The 23,602-nt window shown below is 55.7% G+C and overlaps 2 protein-coding genes across 5 annotated transcripts; both read left to right on the top strand.

Moving 5' to 3' along the window:
• Positions 1 to 1,642: 1,642 nt before the first annotated feature.
• Positions 1,643 to 9,482, top strand: ICAM3 (intercellular adhesion molecule 3). Its single transcript, XM_052643771.1, has 7 exons — positions 1,643 to 1,967; positions 2,797 to 3,063; positions 7,057 to 7,365; positions 7,689 to 7,970; positions 8,541 to 8,795; positions 8,902 to 9,150; positions 9,239 to 9,482. The coding sequence occupies exons 1-7, from the start codon at positions 1,886 to 1,888 to the stop codon at positions 9,397 to 9,399; spliced, it is 1,605 nt and encodes a 534-aa protein (XP_052499731.1). The 5' UTR covers positions 1,643 to 1,885; the 3' UTR covers positions 9,400 to 9,482.
• A 225-nt stretch (positions 9,483 to 9,707) lies between these two features.
• Positions 9,708 to 23,590, top strand: RAVER1 (ribonucleoprotein, PTB binding 1). Of its 4 annotated transcripts, none has more exons than XM_052642881.1 (14): positions 9,755 to 9,977; positions 11,495 to 11,561; positions 13,151 to 13,620; positions 17,225 to 17,416; positions 17,516 to 17,645; positions 17,975 to 18,069; positions 19,174 to 19,261; positions 19,574 to 19,785; positions 19,883 to 19,976; positions 20,052 to 20,188; positions 20,949 to 21,023; positions 21,489 to 21,629; positions 22,043 to 22,126; positions 22,216 to 23,590. In XM_052642881.1, exons 1-14 carry the CDS (start codon positions 9,759 to 9,761, stop codon positions 22,360 to 22,362), a joined length of 2,151 nt encoding a protein of 716 aa, XP_052498841.1. In that variant the 5' UTR covers positions 9,755 to 9,758; the 3' UTR covers positions 22,363 to 23,590. The 4 variants fall into 4 exon arrangements, with proteins under 4 accessions (XP_052498838.1, XP_052498841.1, XP_052498840.1 ...); XM_052642880.1 differs by having other exon boundaries at positions 22,001 to 22,126; XM_052642878.1 differs by having other exon boundaries at positions 9,708 to 9,977; positions 19,883 to 20,188; positions 22,001 to 22,126.
• The last annotated feature ends 12 nt before the right edge of the window (positions 23,591 to 23,602 follow it).

The raw sequence follows: 23,602 nt of genomic DNA, 5'->3' as shown, positions 1-23,602 counted from the left end.
AAAAAAATATTTATTTGGCTGCACCGGATTTTAGCTGTGACATGCAGGGTCTTTTCATTGCAGCATGTGGGATCTAGTTCCCTGACCAGCGATAGAACCTGGGCCCCTGCATTGGGAGCGTGGAGTCTCAACTAATGGACCACCAGGGAAGTCCCCTTTGCCCATTTTTGAACTGAGTTTGTCATGGTTGAGTTGCAGGAATTCCTTACAATCTAGATATTAATCCCTTATCAGATATATGATTTGCAAATTCTTTTGATTTGGGTTTTAGTTTCTCTCTTGGCACCATGTAGGAAGTGGACTTTTGCAGAGGCGGGGCAAGGGAGGAGAGATTTAACTGGGGCAGGAACTCCAGGTGAGAAGGGGGCGTGGCCTCAAGGATGGGGCAAGTGGATGAACCCTGAGTGCTATCAAGGTCCTCAAGAAGGTCCCTCTCTGGAGCTCAGATCAGAGGCATGGGAGGCAGGTCACAGGCCTGAGAGATGGAGCTGATGGAGTAGGAGTGCCCACCTCTCTCTCTTTCTCACTCACACACAGACACACACACACACACACACACACACACACACACACACACACATGTGTCCCTTCTCTTGGGATGAGGAGACCAGCTACCTGGAGGAAAAGGGCAAGAGGGAGGAAGACAGGGATAAGAACTCAGTTGAAAGTATCCCCCTTGGCAGATGGTGGCTCAAGATTTAGCTGTCCCTCAAACGCTCCACCTCAGCACCGCACGCAAGCAATGGGAGAGCACCCGGAGATCTTCAAAGACTTGTTGTTCAGTCACTCAGTCGTGTCTGACTCTGTGACTCCTTGGACTGCAGCATGCCAGGCTCCTCTGTCCTTCCCTGTCTCCCAGAGTTGGCTCAAATTCATGTTCATTGAGTTGGTGATGCTATCTAACCACCTCATCCTCTGCCGCCCCCTTCTCCTGCCTTCAATCTTGCCCAGCATCAAGGTCTTTTCCAATGAGTTGGCTCTTCACATTAGGTGGCCAAAGTATTGGAGCTTCAGCATCATTCCTTCCAATGAATATTCAGGGTTGATTTCCTTTAGATTGACTGGTTTGATCTCCTTGCAGTCCATGGGACTCTCAAGAGTCTTCTCCAACACCGCAGTTTGAAAGCATCAATTCTTCTGCACTCAGCCTCCTTTATGGTCCAATCCTCACATCTGTACATGACGACTGGAAAGATAAGGAGCCTATAGAAGTCACTCTGGCAGCCAACACAGAGCCTGGCACAAGTCCCCAGTAAATGTGGGCTCTGTTCATTGTCACAGTTTTACTCATCATAGGGAATCCTTCATTGTCACCCCCCCAAATCGTTTATTTGCCTCCCAGGAACGTTGAGATCTCTTGCTAACTCTTTGAAGCCCTGCCCAGAAGTCTGCCCATTGTTCACTCCTTGAAACGTCACCTTCAAATCCCACCCTTTTTCCTTCAAGGCCAGTGTGCAGATATCCCCATTAACTTCCTCTCTGGGAACAAAACAGCCTTTTTCACCTAAGTTCAACAGGAAGGAGATGTCTTACCACCTTCACCCCTGCCCCCCTCCAGGCTTTCCAGTACTGAGAAAAAAGGAAGCTGCTTGCACTAGCGCTTCCTGTGGGTTGATCTGGGGACAAGGAGTGTAACTGAGGTTTGCCCTCTCTGAGACTCCTCGGAGACTCGCCAGCACGCTCTATTTTCCTGAGACCCTCACTGTGGACTCCCAGGGGGTGGCATAAAATATTCCCCTACCCTTCCCTCATCCTGGGCAAGGTGTGGCCCCTGGACTGCTGCATTCTTAGCTGCAGTGACGGTTCTTCCTTCCCCTGGAGGTCCTGCCTGTTCACCGGTGCACAGCACTTCATTAAGGGAACTTCCTCCTCCAGGCTGACCACCATGATGCCCTCAGGGCCACCGCCCAGGGTCTACTGGACTTTGCTCATCTTTCTGCTTCTTGCCTGCTGTCAGTTGCCCACAGGTGAGGCCCAGTGAGCTGGGGAGGGCTGGAGATGGGGGGTTGTTGGGGAGGGTAAGGAGAACAGTGCACCTCACACCCTGCTGCCCAGGGCTGCGGCAACACTTCTTTGACTCAGATCTGTCAGGGGGCTTGCCAGTATCCTTGGGGAAAAATGGTGGCTCCTTAACTCAGCCTTCAGGGCTCCCTGAGGCCAGGTCCCTGCCTTTCACTTGTTCCCTGCCCCCTTCACAGCATAGACACTTACCCACCCAAACACTCAAGTGAAAGTGAAAGTGAAGTCGCTCAGTCGTGTCCGACTCTTTGCGACCCTGTGGATTGTGGCCTACCACGTTGCTCCAACCATGGGATTCTCCAGGCAAGAATACTGGAGTGGGTTGCCATTTCCTTCTCCAGGAGATCTTCCCAACCCAGGGATTGAAGCCGGGTCTCCCGCACTGTAGGCAGACGCTTTACCGTCCGAGCCACCACTCATGCCTGCACTTATTCGCTCCCTGCTCCATCCGGACTCTTGATCTCTGCCTATGTTCTTCAGTCTGCCAGGATCACTCTTGCCTTTCACTTGGCTAAATCCTCCTTGACCCTTTAAAAAGAGACCGTAGTGGTTCCCTCCAGGAACCCTTTCCTGACTCACTTCCTCCTGGCCTCCATCTCAACTCTCCTTGGTTCCTGATGCATCATCTGTCTTTCCCATTAAACTGAAACACCGCCGAAGGCAGAGACCTTCCTATCTTGGCTGGTGGCGGGGGGGGGGGTGGCGTTGAAGGATGGAACCTGCAGCTGGGTGGGCTGGGGGGCACTAGAGCCCCCAGCAGAGACTCTGTTCATGCAGGTGCCCAGGGACAGACGTACCAGTTACGAGTGGAACCGAAGGACCCAGTGGTGCCTTTTGGAAAGCCCCTCATGGTAAACTGCAGCTTAGATTGCCCCAGCCCTGGATTAATCTCCCTGGAGACAGCCCTCTCCAAGGAGCACCACAGCAGGGGCCTGGGCTGGGCAGCCTTCCGCCTCACCAACGTGACTGGTGACATGGAGCTTCTCTGCTCTGGCCTCTGCAATAAGTCCCAGGTGGTGGGTTTCTCTAAAATCACAGTGTATGGTGAGTAGCCGTGGCTGGAGGTGGGATGGCCTTGGGCAGTGGTGGGGGTAGATGACCAATGGTGCAGAGGAGCAAGGTGGGGCTGGGGCCCTGAATTTGCACAAATGGACCAGGACACTCAGTCAGAGCTCAGACCTGGGTGTGTGTGTGTGTGTGTGTGTGTGTGTGAGAGAGAGAGAGAGACAAAGTCAGAGATAGAGGGGTACATCTCAACTGCATGCCAAAGCAGCAGCTGTGAAACCAACTCCTTTGGTTCTCAATAAGCATTTTGTGTGTGTGCATGCATGCTAAGTTGCCTCAGTCGTGTCCAACTCTTTGTGATCCCATGGACTGTAGCCCGCCAGGCTCCTCTGTCCATGGGATTCTCCAGACAAGAGTACTGGAGTGGGTTGCTGTGCTCTCCTCCAGGGGAATCTTCCTGACCCAGGGATCCAACCTGCATTTCTTGAGTCTCTGGCATTGGCAGGTGGGTTCTTTACCACTAGTGCCACCTGGGAAGCCCAATAAGCATTTTAAAAATGATAGTTCAGGAATTCCTTGGTGGTCCAATGGTTAGGACTCCAGGCTTTCACTGCCCAGGGCCTGGGTTCAATCTCTAGTCAAGGAACTAAAACCGTGGAACGCTCTCAGTATGGCCAAAAAAAGGGACATGTCTTTTATTCAATTTTTAAAATTTCTTTTGATATAGTTATTTATTTATCTTGTTTGGCTGTGTTAGGTCTTAGTTACAGCCCACGGGATCTTTCTTCGTGGTGCACAGACTCTGGTTGTCGCACGTGGGCTTCAGCAGTTGTGACATGCAGGCTCTGGAGTGCATGTGGCTCTCGGGCTTCGTTGCTCTGTGGCATAGGGAATTTTAGTTCCCCAACCAGGGATTGACCTCGTGTCCCCTGAATTGCAAGGCAGATTCTTAACCACTGGACTACCAAGGAAGTCCCTACTTTTTCTTTTTTTTTTTTGTATTTACTTATTTATTTGGCTGCACTGGGTCTTAGTTGCGGCAGGCAGGAGGTAGGACCTAGTTCCCTGACCGGGGATTGAACCCCTGTGCATTGGGAGGATGGAGTCTTAGCCACTGGACCACCAGGGAAGTCCCTTATTGCTTTTATTTTTATGACAGGTAATAAATTCATGTGGTTCCCAAATTTTAAAGTATTTAAAAAAAAAAGGGGGGGTCAGTGTCAAGTCTCCGAGATTTACCTAGTGTGGGCTGTGAGTGGCTGTTTTTAGTGTGGACACACAGGTGCTCACCCAAAAGCCCTTATGAAAGCCTGGGCTGGGGAGGTACTTATGAGCCTCATTTCACAGATGAGGAAACTGAGGCTCAGTCACTTGCCAGGGTCCGTGAGCAGAGATGCCTGGAGTCCAGGTCTCAAATCCCTGCTCTTCACAGCTGAAGTCTTCCTCTCTGGACCTGATATCCCCCTGTTACCAGTTTCTTATGAATCCTTCCAGTTTCTCTGCATTTAAAAGAAGACAGGGAGTTCCCTGGCTGTCCAGTGGTTAGGACTTAGCACTTTCACTGCTGAAGGTCCAAGGTTTAGTCCCTGGTCGGGGAACTAAGATCCCACAAGCCACGTGGTGCAGCCAAAAATAAACAAACAAAAGAACCCAATAGACTAGGAAATAGCTGAGTACATCACTCAGGGTGCCTATGGTTTTGTGAGGCCTCAGAAAAGTGTAGTGTACATCTGTAGCTGTGTGTATGCTCTTCCTGTGCGTGCACCAGTGTCTGTATTCATGGTTGTGTACCTATATGTCTGTGAGCATGTGGATCTGAGTGTCCTTATCTTCGTGTGAGTGTACTTGTATGTCTACAAATGTGTTTGTATGCTGTGTGTGCCTGCGTGTGTCTCTGGACTTGTGCCTTTTAAAAATAACTTTTATTTATTTATTTATTTATTTTTGGCTGGGCTGGGTCTGCATTGCTTCAAAAGCTTTTCTCTCGTTGTGGCGAGCAGGCCTGTTCTCTGGTTGGAGTGCTCGGGCTTCTCATGGCTTCTCTTGTTGCAGAGCCCAGGCTCTAGGGTGCACGGGCTTCCGTAGTTGTAGCTTGCAGGCTCTGGAGCACAGACTCAGTAGTTGCGGTGCACAGGCTTAGCTGCTCTTTGGCATGTGGGATCTTCCCAGATCAGGGATCGAACCCATGTCTCCTGTATTGGCAGGTGGATTCTTTACCACAGAGCCACCAGGGAAGCCCCTGGATTTGTTTCTCTGTGTATGTCTGCATATGTGTGTCAGTATCTGTGCCCACATGTATATCTCTGTGAGTACGTCTGTTTCTGAGCATGTGTGGATGTCTGGGCCAGTATGTGTCTATATGTGTCTTTGTGTGTATTTCTGCACATTTGCCTATGTGTGTATCTGGGTATCCCCGTCTGTGTGACTGTGAGATGCCTCTGTCCAGTGCTGTGCAGGAGCCTATTTGTCCTGGCTCACAAGAGCCCAGTGGGCTCATCTCTTCCCAACTCTGTGTAACATTGAGTGGCTTTGCCAAGTCACTTCAGTTGTGTCCGACTCTGCATGACCCCATAGACGGCAGCCCACCAGGCCCCCCCATCCCTGGTATTCTCCAGGCAAGAACACTGGAGTGGGTTGCCATTTCCTTCTCCAGTGCATGAAAGTGAAGTCACTCAGTCGTGTCCGACTCCCGGCGACCCCATGGACTGCAGCCCACCAGGCTCCCCCATCCATGGGATTCTCCAGGCAAGAGTACTGGAGTGGGGTGCCATTAAATCAGCCAAAAGTGGGAGTATTTACACCACAGAAATTGGCAAATACGCCACGTGGGGGCCCCCTCATCCACCATAGAGAGCCCAGGCATAATCATCATTGGCTACCATACCACTAGCCCTCGAGTGGAGGTTAAAATGTGGGCCTCCTTGTTAAATACTCTAAAATTGTACATTTGTTGTTGTTCAGTTGCTAAGTCATTGCTGACTCCTTGCGACTCTGTGAACTGTAGCCCACCAGGCTCCTCTCTCCATGGGGATTCTCCAGGCAAGAATACTGGAGTGGGTCGCCATTTCCTTCTCCAGGGGATCTTTCTGGACCAGGAATCAAACCCAAATCTCTTGCATTGGCAGGCAGGTTCTTTACCACTGAGCCACCAGAGAAGCCCTGTAAATGGTTAGATGTTAAAATTTTTCCATGAAAGCCAGTCCACAGGCCTGTGACAGCTTCAGAGCCAGGCTTGAGAGCTGCTCCCCCAGGGGAGGCCCAGGGTTTGGAATGTGTGCCTTTGAGGGCCACTGCAGCTGCAGCTGGGATTGGACCCAGCCTGGATCTGTTGAGTACCCCCAGGACTGTACAGAGCCCCCTCAAGAGGCTGCCCTAGGCTTTGAGCACCTGGGACAGACAGGGGAGGACTGCACCAAGCTCTGGGAAAGGCCAAGATCGGAGTCCAGGCCAGAGGCTGAAGGAGGGGTCAGGGGACTTCCTAGATCTGATGTCATGGAGGTAGGTGGGCACACAGGTCTGGAGTTTGGGAAACCCACTATCTAAGCCTGGCTCTGCCCCTTCCTGGCTGCGCATCCTTGGGCAGATCACCTCACCTCGCTGGGCCTGTTTCTCTGTCCATAAAAGGGAAGAGTAATAGAGGAGATTTCACTTGGTTGGTGTGTGAATGAAGGTAGATGACATCTGGAAAGAGGAAGGAAAACTCAAGGTAAACAGGAAGTTTTATGATTACTATTAACATCATAAATGGCCATAAACTTTAGTTCTCTTCCTTGCCTTTTTTTTTCCCCCTTAACTGTGAACAGAAAAACTGATTCATTTCAATGCTTGCCAAGGTGTCCAACAAAACAGGAAATAATAATCATGATGTTAATGATAATGGCAAACACACATACTAGCACACTAGTAAGTCCAGCAGGTTTATTAACTTGAAGTTCACAGTCCTGCACTGGGCCACCCTGGGCTCCCCTCCACGGTGGGGGTTGCCAGGCTGGCTGGTAAGTTCTACTCTCCCCTTCACACACCTCCATTCAGGGTTCCCAGAGCGTGTGGAGCTGGCACCCCTGCCCCTCTGGCAGCCGGTAGGTGAACACCTCAACCTGAGCTGTCTGGTGTTTGGCGGGGCCCCACGGGACCACCTCTCCGTGGTGCTTCTGCGCCAGGAGGAGGAGCTGGGCCGGCAGCCCGTGGGAAAGGAGGAGCCTGCCAAGGTCACGTTCATGGTGCAGCCGAGAAGAGAGGACCATGGCACCAATTTCTCCTGCCGCTCCGAACTGGACCTACGGTCCCAAGGACTGGAACTCTTCCAGAACACCTCGGCCCCCAGGAAGCTCCGAACCTTCGGTGAGGGGAAGAACTGCAGATGGTGGGTGATGAGTGGAGCCAGAGTAAGCGTTCCCTGGCCACGGGAATTCCTGAGAATGGGGTGGCCTGGCCCTCAGGGCTTTAAGGAACACATGCCTTGGCCATTGGGCAGGGTAGCCTCAGATGGGAGGCTCACAGCCTTGGAATTTCTGAAGGCTGTGTGTGTCCTGGAAAGGGGGTGACACAGGCCGCAAGGTATCCTGGGAAAGAAGGACCCTGGTTTAGGGGGATGAATGTCATGGGGAAAAGGGATCTCCACAGCTGTGAGACCTCCTCCTGCTCACTTCTATCCTTCTTTCAAGCCATGCCCAAGACCGCCCCGCGCCTCGTTTTCCCCCGGTTCTGGGAGATGGAAACCTCCTGGCCTGTTAACTGCAGCCTGGATGGGCTGTTCCCAGCGTCGGAGGCTCATATTCAGCTGGCGCTGGGGAACCAGATGCTGAATGCCACAGTAGTGAGCCACGCGGACACGCTCACGGCCACAGCCACAGCGAAAACCGAACAGGAGGGCACCCAAGATATTGTCTGCAACGTAACCTTGGGGGTCGAGAAGCGAGAGACCCGGGAGAACTTGTTCGCCTACAGTAAGGGGGGGCGGAGCCAAAACTGCTCAGGAGGCGAGGGGTGGGGCTGACCCGGAACGTGACTGCATGTAGTAAGAGGAAAAGTGGAAGTGTCCAACTCTTTGTGACATGGACTGTATAGTCCATGGAATTCTCCAGGCCAGAATACTGGAGTGGGTAGCCTATCCCTTCTCCAGCGGATCTTCCCGACCCAGGAATCCAACCGGGGTCTCCTGCATTGCTGGCGGATTCTTTACCAACTGAGCTAACAGGGAAGTCCAATAGTAAAAGTAGTAGTAATAGGGGGTGGAGACAAAATAGCTCAGAAAATGAGGGGCGGGGCTGACCCAAGAGAACAAGACGGCCTCTAGTCAAAGGGGGCGTGGCACACAGGCAAAGCCTAAACCTGTGACAGCAGGGGCCTAAGTAACCCGAGAGGAGCCTGAGTGCCTAAAACTGGGTGGGGTGAGGGCTGCAGAGTAGACGAAGGGGTAGTCTGGATACCCCGAGGGGAAGGATGCAGGTGGGGGCAGGGCTTTACCCAAGGGAGGTGTCTGGTCAGCAAACTCCCGGGCAATGCCCCGCCTTTAGGCTTCCAGGGACCCAACCTGAACCTGAGTGAGTCTAACGCCACCGAGGGGACCCCAGTGACTGTGACTTGCGCGGCCGGACCCCGAGTCCAGGTCATGCTGGATGGAGTTCCAGCCGCGGTACCAGGACAGCCTGCCCAGCTTCAGCTAACGGCCACCGAGAAGGACGACAGGCGCACCTTCTTCTGCAATGCCACCCTCAAGGTGCATGGGGTGACGTTGCACCGTAATAGGAGCGTCCAGTTGCGTGTCCTGTGTGAGTAGGTCACGCTGACCTTTAATCCCTTGCTTCCTTGATTTGAGACTTGTCTCTCCCTTGCCCCATTGTGTCTCGGGTGTCTGATCATTTGGCGATCCCACAGACGGCCCCACGATTGACAGAGCTAAATGTCCCCAACGCTTGATGTGGAAAGAAAAGACTATGCATATCCTGCAGTGCCAGGCCCGGGGCAACCCGAACCCCCAGCTACAGTGTCTGCGGGAAGGCTCCAAGTTTAAGGTGCCCGTCGGGATTCCATTCCTCGTCTTGTTAAACTATAGTGGTACCTACAGCTGCCAGGCGGCCAGTTCACGGGGCATGGACAAAATGTTAGTGATGATGGACGTTCAAGGTGAGCCTCGGCAAGGCGTATTTATCCTAGACGGGCAAGTTTAGGAGGGGCTGAGACGAGCGTATTTATTCTTCGCTTTTCCACACAGGTCGGAACCCGGTCACTATCAACATCGCCCTGGGAGTGTTAGCAATCTTGGGCCTGGTGACTCTCGCTACAGCCTCAGTGTACGTCTTCTGGGTGCAGAGGCAACGTGATATTTACCACCTAAAGCCAAGAAGCAGCCGGTGGCGCCTCAGGTCTATATAGCCCGTGACTGTGGCAGAGGAGTTATCCTGAGCTCAGTGATACTGAGCAAAGACGACAGGGGCTTGGCTGTATCTATCTTCGAATCTGAATAAAGGCTTTAAAATCCTTACTCTGTGGCTTGATTCCATCTCGCAGCTTCGCGAGTCTATTGAGTGACATCGCGATAGCGGAAAAGGGCGGAGCCTGTAGTGCCCAGACAGGGCTTGAACACCGAGAGGCGGGCCGGGCCTTACCCAATGGCCTGAAAGAGTCGAGGGGAGGCGGGGCTCCTCTTGGCCAATCGGCGGGCGCGCCCTCGTTGCCGCTCTATGCCGCTCCGCCCCGGCTCGCTGGTCCCAGAAGGCGCCGGGTTTCCCAAGATGGCGGCCGACGTGTCCGTTACTCACCGGCCGCCGCTGAGCCCCGAGGCTGGGGCCGAGGTTGAGGCTGGTGATGCCGCGGAGCGCCGGGCGCCTGAAGAAGAACTGCCGCCGCTAGATCCAGAGGAGATCCGGAAACGCCTGGAACACACCGAGCGCCAGTTCCGTAACCGCCGCAAGATACTGATCCGGGGCCTCCCGGGGGACGTGACCAACCAGGTATGGGGGGGCGCCGTGTGGGAGCGTGGCGGGAAATACCACCGTGCGCGTGCGCGGGGGGAACCGGGCGACACCAACGGTGGCGTGCCCGGGGGTGGGGGTCGTCGGCGGTGAGTCCACGCGGGATCGGGAGAGACCAAAAGCGGGTCGTAGGGGGTCGGAGATGGAGGGAGAAACCAACTTTGGACTGAGGGAGGACGTTGCTAGGGGCGACCAGAGGCTTGGAAGGAGCCAAGTGGTTGAAGGGGGCGGGGAATGGAAGGGGGCGGGCAGCTTTGGCCTTGTTGGGGGGATAGTGAATGAACAGCCAGATTGGGACAGTGGAATCAGGGACGCCAGTTGGTTCCTGCTCTAGTATGGAGTGGTGGGATCTCATATCCATAAGCTTCATGATTGACTAGAATGTGCCTTTCCATAGCAAGCGTTTTTGAATTCCTTTTAGGGGTAGATCGGAAGTTAAGGCAGCCCCAGGGGTCCTTTTTCCTCAAAAGCCTCAGGATTAATTTGGAAAAATGGAGTCATCTCCTGTCCCCATGCCACAGACCTGCAGAGAAGGAAGGGGCATTGTTCCATGTAGCCCTCCTTGGCTGATCCTTGGTAATCCAGGGGTGCCCTTCTCTTGGCGCCAAATGGGGCAGGACTTCCCAGTGCTCTTTGGACCCAGGAAGACTGAACCTAGTCTGCCCTGCCCTTCAGCAATGGAATGGGTTCTTTGTCCCTCCTGTGGAGAATCCCTGCTCCCTGGCCCCTCCAGCACACCTGCCACTGGCTCTCTCTGCCCATGGGTGGTGGGACCCTAGGAGTGTTGGGAGGGGTGTGACTTGGGGACAGATCTGAGACAGGTGTTTATAGAGTCAGTCATCCTCCTACTGCCCACCATCTCCCAGCTGGAAACGTTTCTTATCTCCTGCAGGGTGCACAGTGTGTCTGGCACTAAAAGGCCCCAGAGCCTCGCCTCCGCAGCTGGCTTGCAGGAAGCTGTCAGTAGGAGGGAATGGGGAGGCACGTGAAGTCACACAATGTGGGCTTATTAAGTACACAGGGTCCCCAGTCAGGTACCCAGGGGTGGCATTCCCACTGCTGTGCCCTAACCAGCTGCTTGAACTTTGACAATTTCCTTCACCTCTCTGAGCCTCCAGTTTCCTCATCTACAAAATGGACATGTTAATGCTCAATTTGCAGGGTTGTTGGAAAGAGTCAGTCTTGCAAACTGAGGTTCAGACAGGTTAAACAACTTCCCTGTGGGCAGAGCTGGGTCTTGAACTCAGACTGACCTGACTCTAATAAGAGCGTGTTGTGTTGGTTAAAAGCATGGGTTCTACAGCTGAGCTCTGCCTCCCAGCCCTGCCAGGTATGGCTGCAATGGCCTTGGGCAAGCAACTGCTCTGAAACTGTTTTCTCACTTGTAAAATGGGGCTGGTGATTGACCTGCCTTCATAGCTGGTCCACGTGAACGTGCCGCTGGGTTGCTCTCTTCATTTCTCCATGATTCCCTGTCCTTTGGCTTGTCTCCACAGGAGGTGCACGACCTGCTCAGAGACTATGAGCTCAAGTACTGCTTTGTGGACAAGTACAAAGGGACAGGTTTGTGGGACCGTGGGGTGGGGTGAGGGGGGCTAGTGGCAGGTGATGACAGTCCCTGAAGCTGGAGAGTCCTGGCCCAGTGTCTCCTGAACTTCAGGCCCAACGTTCAGCAGAGAGAGGGGGTCCATGAACCAGATGGGAGCCAAGGGATTGGAAGGGCACCAGTTATTCTGGAGGACTTGAAGAAGATCAGACAGGCCTGGGGGACTGGCCGGCAGAGGGAATGTTTGGGATGGGGTCCCCAGTACCCAGGTATCTGCTGGGTAGCCTGGAAGAGAAACAGCAAGGATGCCCCACGATGGGCACCCAAGATGAGGGACAGATTGGGGCAACAGTCTGTCCTGCCCTGGGTCTAGGAGACATGTCTGCCGAAATGACGGCCTCCCTCTCTGCCTCCACGATTTCACTCCCCTGCCTGCCTTCCCCTAGGCAGCCAGCTCTGATATGATTGCAAATCTGATCAAACCTGGTCTTAATCCTGATCATGCTTCTGTCTCCTCACAACCTGTCTGAGCTCCTCCTGATATTACCTCGCAAAGAGGTACCTCAGCCTTACCATCTCTTCAGGTGTGTCAGGTTCCAGGCTATTCCCTCTGTTTTTAACGTCTCTTCCATTCAGGGCAGCTCCTCCCAGTGCCCAAGCACACCCCGGACCCCATCATAGCACTGACCACCCTAGACTGTCACTACTGACCCGCTCGCCTGCCTCCACGCGGTCGTCATTTCTATGGGAACAGGGACTAGTCTTGGCCTCCAGCATGGAGGATATCTGTGTCCACCAGGCATTGTGCCAGGTGTTAAACCTGTCAGGGCCGTTGCCTGCAGTCTGTAATATGGACGAGAAGGAGCTGAGGATAGGCGACCCCTCGAGGCCTACCTGGTGGGCTAGGGTCGTGGGTAAGATTTTGGGCCCCAGAGGCTGAGAGTCCTGGGTTCTTGTCCTGGTCTGTCCTCACTGTTTGGCCACAGGCAAGTGACTTACCCTCCCAAGCTTCAGTTTTCTCACCAACAAATTGGACATGGCCTGTTGGAGTTGGCTGTGAAGCCAGAAGCATTAAAACATCTTAAAAACTGTGGGTGCCTGGGAGGCAGCCTGCCGGGGTTCAAGTCCAGGCTTCTCCAGTGAGCAGGGCACTGCCCTGTGCCCATTTCCTTGCTGGAAAGAGTGGTTGTGAGGAGGAAGTTATTCCCATTTGACAAAGGAGGAAACAGACTTCAGAGCCACTCAGAGGCTGGCGTTGAAACCCAGGATCCAGGGACCACATGGGTAACCACTACCACGTGGCATATCTTATAGAAAAAACCAAACAAACTTTTTGGCCAACACAGTAGTTCTTAGGATGGGGCAGGCCCCCAGTGCGTGAGCGTCACCATGGGTTGTAAGGAGCAAGCCTGGAGGAGCCAGGCAACACTGGCTGTTGTTGCTTACAGCTGGCGACTATTCCAATCCGCTGGTGCCCATGATGTCCTGGTGGTTCAGTATTCCTGAGGTCACGTGTGGTTTAGAGGGAGGTGGATGTGGGCAGGCATGGGGTAGGGGCGCAGGCCCTCGGGGGCCCCCACTGACCCCATGCTCCCACCTGCCGCAGCCTTTGTGACGCTGCTGAATGGGGAGCAGGCGGAGGCTGCCATCAGCACCTTCCACCAGAGCCGCCTGCGGGAGCGGGAGCTCTCGGTGCAGCTGCAGCCCACGGACGCCCTGCTCTGCGTGGCCAACCTGCCCCCCAGTCTCACGCAGCAGCAGTTTGAGGAGCTGGTGCGGCCCTTCGGCAGCCTGGAGCGCTGCTTCCTGGTCTACAGTGAGCGCACTGGTCACTCCAAGGGCTACGGCTTCGCCGAGTACATGAAGAAGGACTCGGCCGCCCGCGCCAAGTCAGACCTGTTGGGCAAGCCCCTGGGCCCACGCACCCTCTACGTGCACTGGACAGATGCCGGGCAGCTGACACCTGCCCTGCTCCACTCGCGCTGCCTCTGTGTTGACCGCCTGCCACCCGGCTTCAGTGATGTAGATGCCCTGCGCCGGGCGCTGTCAGCCGTCCACACTCCCACCTTCTGCCAGGTAAGCCCGGCGCCCGGTGCAGAGACCTGGGGGAGCAGATGCGAAGCCCAGAGCACCTTGGAGGGGCCGCGTGGGTCACCTGCTCTCTCCAGTCTTTTGGGTTCCTTTCAGTAAGGCAGCGGTGAGGCCACTTTGAATGGTGTTCTTGTTAGAAAGGCCATGTGGTACAGTGGGTGACCGCCCAGCTAGGAGCCAGATGGCTGGGGTTCAGATCCCTGCGCACCCTCTGGCGACTTGCTTAACCTCCCCCTGAAAAATGCAAACAAGGCTACTTTTGTAAAAAAAAAAAAAAAAATGCTTTGAGTCACACATGGCCAGATCCCAGCCCTGCCCTGTGGCCCCAGACAGGTCACTCACTCTCTTAGTCTTGGTTTCCTTCCTATCCTTGTAAGTAGAGATTCGGCCCTCATGCAGTGGTTTAGGAAAACAATCCCTGGTTCATTCCGGTCTCACTTGTCAGGCCCTTCTGTAAGGGTGCCTAGCCCTGTGACAGGTGCAGTGGGGCGAGAATAGGCCAGGGCCAGCTCTCAGAGAGCCCCCAGGCCCCCAAAGTGGACATGCCTTCAGCACACACTGGGCTTAACTACTCTCTCTCCACCCTGCCCATAACGGCCCAGAGGGGCAGGAGTCATCTGTGCTTTCAGGTGGGGACACACCGAGGATAAAGGGGGAGATCAGTTGACACATCCCAGGACAGACAGCCAGGGTGGGCAGAGGCAGCCCAGGCCACCCTGGAGGAGGCTGGGATATGGGCTCAGAGCCCAGGTCTGCTGCTGTGGGTGTTGGTGCCGGGGAACCGGTGTTGGTTGGAACCCCACTCCTTGCTTGCTGCTGCTTTTGCAGCACGCCTACTGTGTGCCAGGCCCTGGATGGGACTCAGGACACAGGTGACATATACTTACAGTCAGCAGCCACTGACTAGAGATTGAAGGCGGCAAGGCCATGAGCAGTTACAGGTTCTCTCTCTGGGTGTGGCTGTCCCCATCTCAGAACGGATCTGGTCCTGCTTTGTGCCTGGGTTATTGTGAATGGTTGCTCACTCATTCCCCCGCTTATCTGCTGACTCCCTGGCCGGGAGGTGACCGCCTCCAAGGAGCCCAGTCACACAGGGCATCCTTGTTGAACAGAGCCTGAGCTTGGGAGTTAACCAGGTCAAAGTCTGAGCCTCCATCCCCCTATTTAGGAGCCACACGGCCTCGGTTGCCCTTTGACCCCTTTCTGTATTCATCAGATGAGATGGATGTGATTGTGAGAAGCAGCCCATTCAGGCCTTGGTGCAGGGCCTGGCCGGCAGCAAAGGGGAAGTGTTCACTAGAGGTGGGCTGAAAGCCAAACTTGCCCTGCCTGGGCCAGTGGGTGCTAGGCCCCCACCCACAGCCACCCTATCCAGTGGATCCAGCTGATGGTCTCATCTTACAGATGAGGAAACCAGGGGCCATGGATGGGCGCTTGCAGTGACCTCCCCAAGCTGGCCAGAAATAGACAGACTGGGAGTCACAATCAGGCAGCTGACCCAGGGCCCACGCTCTTAACTGGGCACCCCCGCCTCCCATAAGGGAGTTTGCTGCCCATGTTGGGGGCATTTTATTTCCGACACGATCAAGAGGAGTACGTGAAGGAAAGCCCATAGCAGCCTAGTCTGGTTCACTCTGTCATTTATCAACAGGTCAATTTATGTATGTATGTGTGTGTGTGTGTGTGTGTGTGTGTGTGTGTATGGCTTCCCAGGTGCCTCAGTGGTAAAGAACCTGCATGCCAAGCAAGAGAGGCAACTTCCAGCCCTGGGTGGAGAAGATCCCCTGGAGAAGGAAATGGCAACTCACTCCAGTATTCTTGTCTGGGAAATCCCATGGACAGAGGAGCCTGACGGGCTATAATCCATAGGGTCGCAAAAGAGTCGGACACAATTTAGCAACTAAACAACAAACAAATATACCTGTCATTTGTATTTATTCATTAAAAAAAATTTTTTTTGGCCGCACAGAACTAGTGAGATCCTAGTTCACTACTGACCAGGGATCAAACCCTTGCCCCCCTGTAGTGGAAGTTCAGAGCCCTGACTACCAGGGAAGTCCCTACATATTTTTTTTTAATATAAATTTATCTATTTTAATTGGAAGCTAATTACTTTACAATATTGTATTGGTTTTGCCATACATCAACATGAATCTGCCACGGGTGTACACGTGTTCCCCATCCTGAACCCCCCTCTTCCCTCCCCATGTCCCTACATATCTTAATTGGTTCATTTTGTTGCAAAGTTGCTTAAAAAACTATGAGTGCTATGTAGTAGTGTTAGTCGCTCAGTCATGTCCGACTCTTTGTGACCCCATGGACTGTAGCCCGCTAGGCTCCTCTGTCCATGGAATTCTCCAGGCAAGGATACTGGGGGGTAACCATCTCCAGGGGATCTTTCCAACTCAGGGATTGAACTGGAGTCTCCCGAATTGCAGTGAGTTACTTCACCTGCAAAGTGGGTGTGCCGAGACCACCTGTATCCGAGGTGCAGTGAAACAGCACCTGTGGCCCCTGGCCCATGGGCGTGTGGGGCCCAGCCAGATGCTCTCCCAGGATCTGCCCACCCTGGGACAGCCCTGGACAAGTGTCTAGCAGCCACAACGCCCTGAAAACCAAGAGTCTTGTTATCTGAGCTAAACTGACATGAGGTCATCTGTGGCCTTCCTCTTTGCATCTTGCTGCCAAGCTATTCTCAAGCTTGATTTCCAGGGTGCCCCAGAACCCCGTGGAGGTGACTGATACATAACATAGGGTATGTTTAGCTCCCTCTTCTCATCTCCAAAACAGTCTCAATCCTGGAACATAGGGACTTCTCTGGTGTCCAGTGGTTAAGATGCTGTGCTTCCAGTGCAAGGGGTGTGGGTTTGATCCCTGATTAGGACTAAGATCCCATATGCTGTGCAGCGTAGCTAATAAAGTTTTAAAAAGGCCTGGAACACATCCTCCCCTAGGATCGAGGGGTGAGGGCCTGAAGCACCAAATGACTGCTGTTAAGGCAGGTGAAGGGGCCTCTGATCACATCTCTATTTCTGCCACACACTGGCTGTGTGACCCCACCCTCCTGGCCAGCACTACCAGCCTTCAACCCGAGCTCAGTGGCTATCTGCCTCACCATCAGACTGTGTGCCCTTCCCAGCTGCACCCGTAGCATCCTCGGCCTGAGGCATGCGGTTGGGCTGAACTCCAGAGCTACCTGCTTCTACCACCAGCCCGTCCTCTCCAGGCCCTGCAGCGTGTACTCCAGAAACCCAGGCAATGTCCCCAAGAGGCACTGGCACAAGGCCTGGTGCCTCTGACCAGTGGGAAGCCTGGCTCTGCCCTCCCACCAGCAGTGTGACCTTGAACATGCTGACCTCTCTGAGCTTCAGTTGTCCCCTTGGAATAATGGGCAGGATACAGCCTCCCAGGGCTGTTGACAGGTTCGATGAGTTAACACAGGAACTGGGCACTGGGCAGCACAGGGCCCAGAGTCCATTCTCTCTCTGCGGGTTACTGTCATCAGAATCCTCATCTGGTCACGGCTGTCGCTTCGGCTGATGGTGGTCACTGCCACCCTGGTGCTCACGACTGCCTCTCCCCTCCACAGCTGGCATATGGCCAGGACGGGCAGCTGAAGGGCTTTGCTGTGCTGGAGTACGAGACGGCAGAGATGGCAGAGGAGGCCCAGCAGCGGGCAGACGGCCTGGCCCTGGGAGGCAGCCATCTGCGCGTCTCCTTCTGCGCCCCCGGGCCCCCTGGCCGCAGCATGCTGGCCGCTCTCATTGCTGCCCAGGCCACGGTGAGTGCGTGCTGGGGGGGTGGGTGCCCCAGAGGAGGGGCATGGGGGAGCCAAGGAGTTAGGCAGGGCTCTGAACTGCCCCTCTGATCCTCTCTGCAGGCCCTCAATCGGGGCAAAGGGCTCCTGCCAGAGCCCAACATCCTGCAGCTGCTCAACAACCTGGGGCCCTCCGCTTCCCTCCAGCTGCTGCTCAACCCCCTGCTCCACGGCGGTGCGGGTGGCAAGCAGGGTAAGGCGAGGGAGGCCCAGCATCCTCAGAACTGGGCACCTCCCTGGGCTCTTGCTGTCTCAGCTCCGAGTGACACGAGCCCACAGAGAGGGTCTGGGATGACACTCGCCAAGGGAGCTGGTGCCCTGAGTCCCTTGCAAGGGGGCAGGGTCATGGAGGAGGGACTGTCCTTCCCTGGGGGGTGAGGGGGGAGCTCATCACCCAGGCTGTTTCTTGGGGTATGTCAGTTGTCCTCATGTTCTCAATGGGCCTGGCGCTGTGTTTTCTCGGCAGGTGGGGGTGGGGGGGTTCCACCCTGGGACCACTTCATTTTCTGGGTCTCCCCCTAGGCCTCCTGGGCGCGCCCCCAGCCATGCCACTGCTCAACGGGCCTGCCCTGTCCACGGCGCTGCTGCAGCTTGCCCTCCAGACCCAGAGTCAGAAGGTAACCTCAGGCCTGTGAGCCACAGCCTCCCTCCTCACACACATCCCGCGGCCCCTCATGATTCCATTTCCAACACTGCTTCTTCTGCCAACCGGTACCTTACCAGCTACCAGCTGTGGGCCCTCGGACTGTGTCCTTGGGGGCCTGGTTCGCAGGTGCTCAGGAAGTGACACAGTGAAAGCCGAGGCCCCACGGGAATAGAGGGGCCTCTTGTCCCCACTCCCTCAACACGCACACGGAAAAACTGACATACCACACACAGGTGGCGCTAGTGGTAAAGAACCCAGCTGCCAATGCAAGAGACTTAAGAGACGCGGGTTCAGTCCCTGGGCAAGGGAGAGCCCCTGGAGGAGGGCACGGCAGCCCACTCCAGGATTCTTGCCTGGAGAATCCCATGGACAGAGGAGCCTGGCGGGCTGCAGCCCTTAATGTCACAGAGTCAGACAGGACTGAAACGACAGCACACACACAGAAACACACACACAGGGAGGGGGGTTCATGTTTGGGAACCCATATACACCCGTGGTGGATTCATGTCAATGTATGGCAAAACCAATACAGTATTGTAAAGTAAAATAAAGTAAAAATTAAAAAAAGAAAAAACACAACACACACACAGAAACACACACCACCCTGTCCAGTTTGATTCACTGGGGCCAAGTCAGTGGCTTGGGTGTGTCTGATGGTAACTGACAGGTGAGGCTGTGGGCATGAGCTGTTGTGCGAATAAGAATGACTGAATCTACGTGTGGCTGTCACACACTGCATCTCCAATCAGGGTGGTTGTGTGTGTTAGACCCTGTGCGTCTGTGATAATCAGCAAGGGGACTAGGTGTGAACTGGTGGACATCACTGTGTGAATTGCTGACAGTAACTGACTGGGTGACAGGCTTTGACCCGCTGAGCATGGCCCATGTTCCTGGGGTCTCCCCAGCACCTGGGCAGGCCCTGGCATGCAGGAGGCCCTCGGTCACTGTTGGCGAGTGGGTAATGGCCAGGGTGTCACAGACATTGGGAGATGCCCTGTGTGTCTGCCTGTGATTGGCTGTGGGCTGGGCCTGTGACCCCCTGTCTTATCTCCAGCTCACTATCCTCTGTCCCTAGAAACCTGGGATCTTGGGAGACTCTCCTCTGGGCACTCTCCAGCCTGGGGCCCAGCCAGCCAACCCCCTCCTCGGGGAGCTGTCTGCAGGTAATGCCAACTCCCTCTTCCCCATCTCTCTGGGCTTCATCCCACTTCCCCTTCCTTCTCCTCCCTGGGTGTGGTACATTCCCAGTTGTGCAGCTCTGGGCAAGTGACCTAACCTGTCTGAGTCCCAACCTGTCAGTTGAGCACATGGTGCCCGCCTCCTTGGGGAGCCACGGATGTCCTGGAAGTTGATGGACTGCGAGAATGCTACTCAGTGTCCAAAACTTAGTGGCCCTGGTCCAAGCTGAGGCTCGCAGGCCCCAGAAGAAGGGGTCCTGTGTGGTTGGGCTGCTGACACCCTTCTTCTTTCTGTAGGAGGGGGCCTGCCCCCTGAGCTGCCACCCCGGCGAGGGAAGCCACCACCCCTGCTGCCGCCACTGCTCGGCCCCTCTGGGGGTGACCGGGAACCCATGGGCCTGGGTCCTCCAGCACCCCAGCTTACTCCACCCCCCGCCCCCGTGGGGCTCCGAGGTGCAGGCCTCAGAGGCCTCCAGAAAGACAGCGGGCCTCTGCCAACGCCCCCTGGGGTAAGGCCCCACTCAGTGCCCAGCCATCACCCCAGCCTCCTGCCCTGTGGGCTCTCCACTGCCAGGAGCCCTCATGAATCTAGTCCTCCCACCACAGGTCTCTCTGCTGGGGGAGCCCCCCAAGGACTTCCGGATCCCCCTGAATCCCTACCTGAACCTACACAGCCTGCTCCCAGCCAGCAACCTGGCGGGTAAGGAGGCCCGGGGCTGGGGAGGCGCTGGGAGAAGCCGCCGCCCAGCTGAGGGCCCCCTGCCTCACCCCCCAGCCCCCGGAGGCGGTGGTGGAGGTGGCAGCAGCAGCAAAGCCTTCCAGCTCAAGTCCCGCCTGCTCAGCCCCCTCTCCAGCGCCCGCCTACCCCCCGAACCAGGGCTGCCCGACAGCTATGGCTTCGAATACCCCTCAGTAAGTATATGCGGCCACCCTGGGGGCAGCCCTCCCAAAGGCCCTGTGTCCCGAGAGCACGTCATTCTCCAGTCCGACATCTTTCTAACACTAACTGCTGGGCTGGGCTGAGTGCATGGGAGACAGGAGGGAACATGCCAGACGTGGTCCCTGCGCTCAAGTCTCTTGTCTGTTTGTCTCTGCGCATCATCAAACCCTGCTTCCTGTCAGTCTTTCTCTCCCAAGAGGCCTGTGGCCACACGTCTGCTTCTCCTTTACAGATGAGGGCTCAGCCTCCTGTCTGTCTGTCTGTCCTTCTCACTGCTCCCCTCTGCAGTCCCCATCTCGGTCCCTGGAGAACTGCTCCTTCTACGGTTCTGACTTCTAAGCCAGACGTTGCAGACTGGCCATATGTGTTGAGTTTGGCCCACACTGGATTTAAAAAAAAAAAAAAACGAGATAAATGCCAGTGACAAAATACTGAGACCACAAGAGTTCGCACCTGGGTGCCCTGCTTGCCTTAAAAGACTCCAAGCTCCTGCCTCACACCTTCACAGCCCTCTGGGGTCCAGGTGCAGCCACCCCCTGGGACCAGGCACCAATTCTGTGTCACTGCCCCACCCTGCTTGCTGAGTTTGCCCCAGGCACTAGAGTCTGGCCCCTCCTGGAGGGGGCAGACTTCCCCAGTGACAGCTGTGCTGTGGAACTGAATTTAGGTGAGGTTGGTTATAGACACACCCCCGCCCCCCACACTCAACATGCTTCTCCCACTCTTATTCAGGATGTGGGACCTCGGCGGCTCTTCTCCCACCCACGGGAGCCAACCCTTGGGCCTCACGGACCCAGCCGACACAGAGTAAGAGCCTCCCTGTCCATTCCACCTCCTGGATGTATCAGTTAGCTCATGCTGCATAAGAAGCAGTCACAGTACTTTGTGACTTAGAACAGAAAATATTTTATTATTCTCACTCTTGTGGCGGGGGGCAGGGGGCAGTTATTTGTAGTCACCAGGCAGTTCAGCTGGGTCGTGGGGGTTCGCAGTGGCTTCCTTCATGTGTCTGGCAGTCAGTAGGCTGGGGCTGCAGCCCTGGCTGCAGTGACTTCCCTGTTCCACTTGGGCCTCATCCTGCAGCTAGCCAGCCTGTGCTCATGCATGTGGTAGTGGTCCTGGGGTTCCCCGGAGGAGGAAGGGCCAGCTGGCCCCTCTGCTGGCATTGTCACACACTCTCCTAGGCGCCAGAGCCCAGACCTGTTTGGGGGACCTCCCAAAGTGGGTGGCACGGCAGTGACCTGCCTTACTCAGCCGGCCTCCTTTCTGCAGATGTCCCCCCCACCCGGTGGCTTTGGCGATCGGGGCGGCGGAGGTGGCGCCGGGCCCCTCTCCCACCTCTATGCGGGCTCCCCCACGTCCTGCTTCACCAGCGGCCTGCAGGCTGGCCTCAGGCAGAGCCACCTTAACAAGGTGAGGCGACCCCCCCACCCGCCCCCCACCCCATCCCACCCCGCCCACTGAGAACGAGGCCCCGGGGGCAACCAGCATGCATAGGGCCCCGGGGGCCTTCAGTGTCATGGCCAGGGGGGTGGCAGGGGTCAGTTTTGCTCAGGGCTGAGCTAAAACAGGCTGTCCTCCTCAAGCCTTATGTCTTGCATGTAGTACTGCCCAGGCTTCTGGGCCTCTCACTTCCTACCCCAGCAGCCTAGGGTGTGGGTGATATAGCCCCAACCCACAGATGAAGAAACTGAGGCCCAGAAGGATGACATAATCAGCCCCCAGTCTGAGCTCGTAACTGGCAGCGGCAGGATTTCAACATGAAACCCTCGCCTCTGCTCCAGGGGCTGCTTCCTCTCCCATCCCACATCTCCCATTTCTCCCAGGTGGTTGGCTCCTCCCCACTGGGCTCTGGAGAAGGGCTCCTGGGCCTCGGCCCTGGGCCCAATGGCCACAGCCACTTGCTGAAGGTACGGGCAGGGGGTGGGGACCCTCAGGGCTGGGGAGTGGTGGCCCCTGGGTGGCCCCTGACCCACCAGCCCTTCCCCTCTGTCTCCAGACCCCACTGGGTGGACAGAAACGCAGCTTCGCCCACCTGCTGCCCTCACCCGAGCCCAGTCCAGAAGGCAGCTATGTGGGCCAGCACTCCCAGGGCCTTGGTGGCCACTACGCAGATTCCTACCTGAAGCGCAAGAGGATTTTCTAAAGGGCCAAGTGCTGGAGATGCTCAAAGGCCTGCACCAAATCGCTTTGGGGTTTTCTGGTGTTTTGTTGTTAGTTTTCTTTTCCTTTGGGTAATAGAAAAATCTCTGAAAGACTTTGCTGACCAACCAGCAGGAGCCCAAGGAGTGCGGGGGGCATCTGGGAGCACTCTGCACCTCTGGCCTGCTCCCAGCATGGAAACCCTGCAGCCTTAAGAGGGAGGGGCACCAGCCTGCTCTCTCTCCCCTCCCCCCTGCCACTGTGTCCGCCTGTGTCCGTCTCTCTGGGAGTCCCCCTCCTGCCTCGTTGCTCCTGTATCTTGGCCTTTCGAGTGCCTTGGAGGTTTCCCTGACCTCCCGTGAGGATCAGAGACTGTCCCCCCTTTTCTAACTTTGACAATTGACTTCAGTTTCCTTTTCTAATTTTTATTATTTTTAAACAGTCCAGGATGTTCCCTCCCTCCCCCCTCAGCTCTGATTCCTTCAAGGCCCAGCATGTCTGGGCCTCCATTCCACACTTTCCGGTTTAAAATGGCTCAGCCCTTTTTTGTTTCTCCCACACTTGTTGCAGGCATGGCTGTCTCTTGCCCTGGCCTGCCCTCTCTGGCCTGTACCCCAGCTCCGGGTCCCCTGCTCCCTACCATAGTCCCCTTGCCTTCTGATGCCTTAAAAGCCAGGCCCCAGACCCCGCCGGCCAGAGCCTCTCAGATGCTGAGCTCCGGAAGCTTGACTCAGGACCAAATGGCTCTGGCCTGGGGATCGGGCCCTTCTACCCAAGGTCCCCGATCGTGGGGACAGTAGAAGGCCAAAGTTTTGGTCTTGGCAAACCGGTCCCACCAGCCCTCTCTGCCCAGGCCTAGGTGCGGGGTGGGGTTTCTCTGCCAGCTTAACCCAGTTTCCCTGCTGTCCTACTGTCTGTCGGGCATTGTGCATCTCACTGAGCCTCTGTCCTCTCCCCCATGTTGAAGATGAGCCCTGCCTTGTCATCCCCAAGCCAGATCACCCAGAGCTGGCCTCCCTATGGCCCAGTGCTGGAAAATAAGACAAGGTGCAGATAAACTCTGCCCCTTCCCACCAGCAGGACCTGTTAGCCTGAGGTGACCCTGGGCTGTGACCCTGGCCAGCTGGGCCACCAGCTCCCCTCCCCTGACTCGGCGTCCACATCCACTCCGGGGGGCTGTCTCCTCCCCAATCTCACACAAACCTTTGCTGAATTAAAGTTTGTAAGTAAATGGTTTTAAAGAA

This window comes from Budorcas taxicolor, chromosome 7 (assembly GCF_023091745.1).
Source record: "Budorcas taxicolor isolate Tak-1 chromosome 7, Takin1.1, whole genome shotgun sequence".
In the NCBI taxonomy this organism is placed as follows: domain Eukaryota; kingdom Metazoa; phylum Chordata; class Mammalia; order Artiodactyla; family Bovidae; genus Budorcas; species Budorcas taxicolor.
The sequence above is the reverse complement of the archived record's forward strand: the minus strand, read 5'-3'. Positions and strand labels throughout refer to the sequence as shown.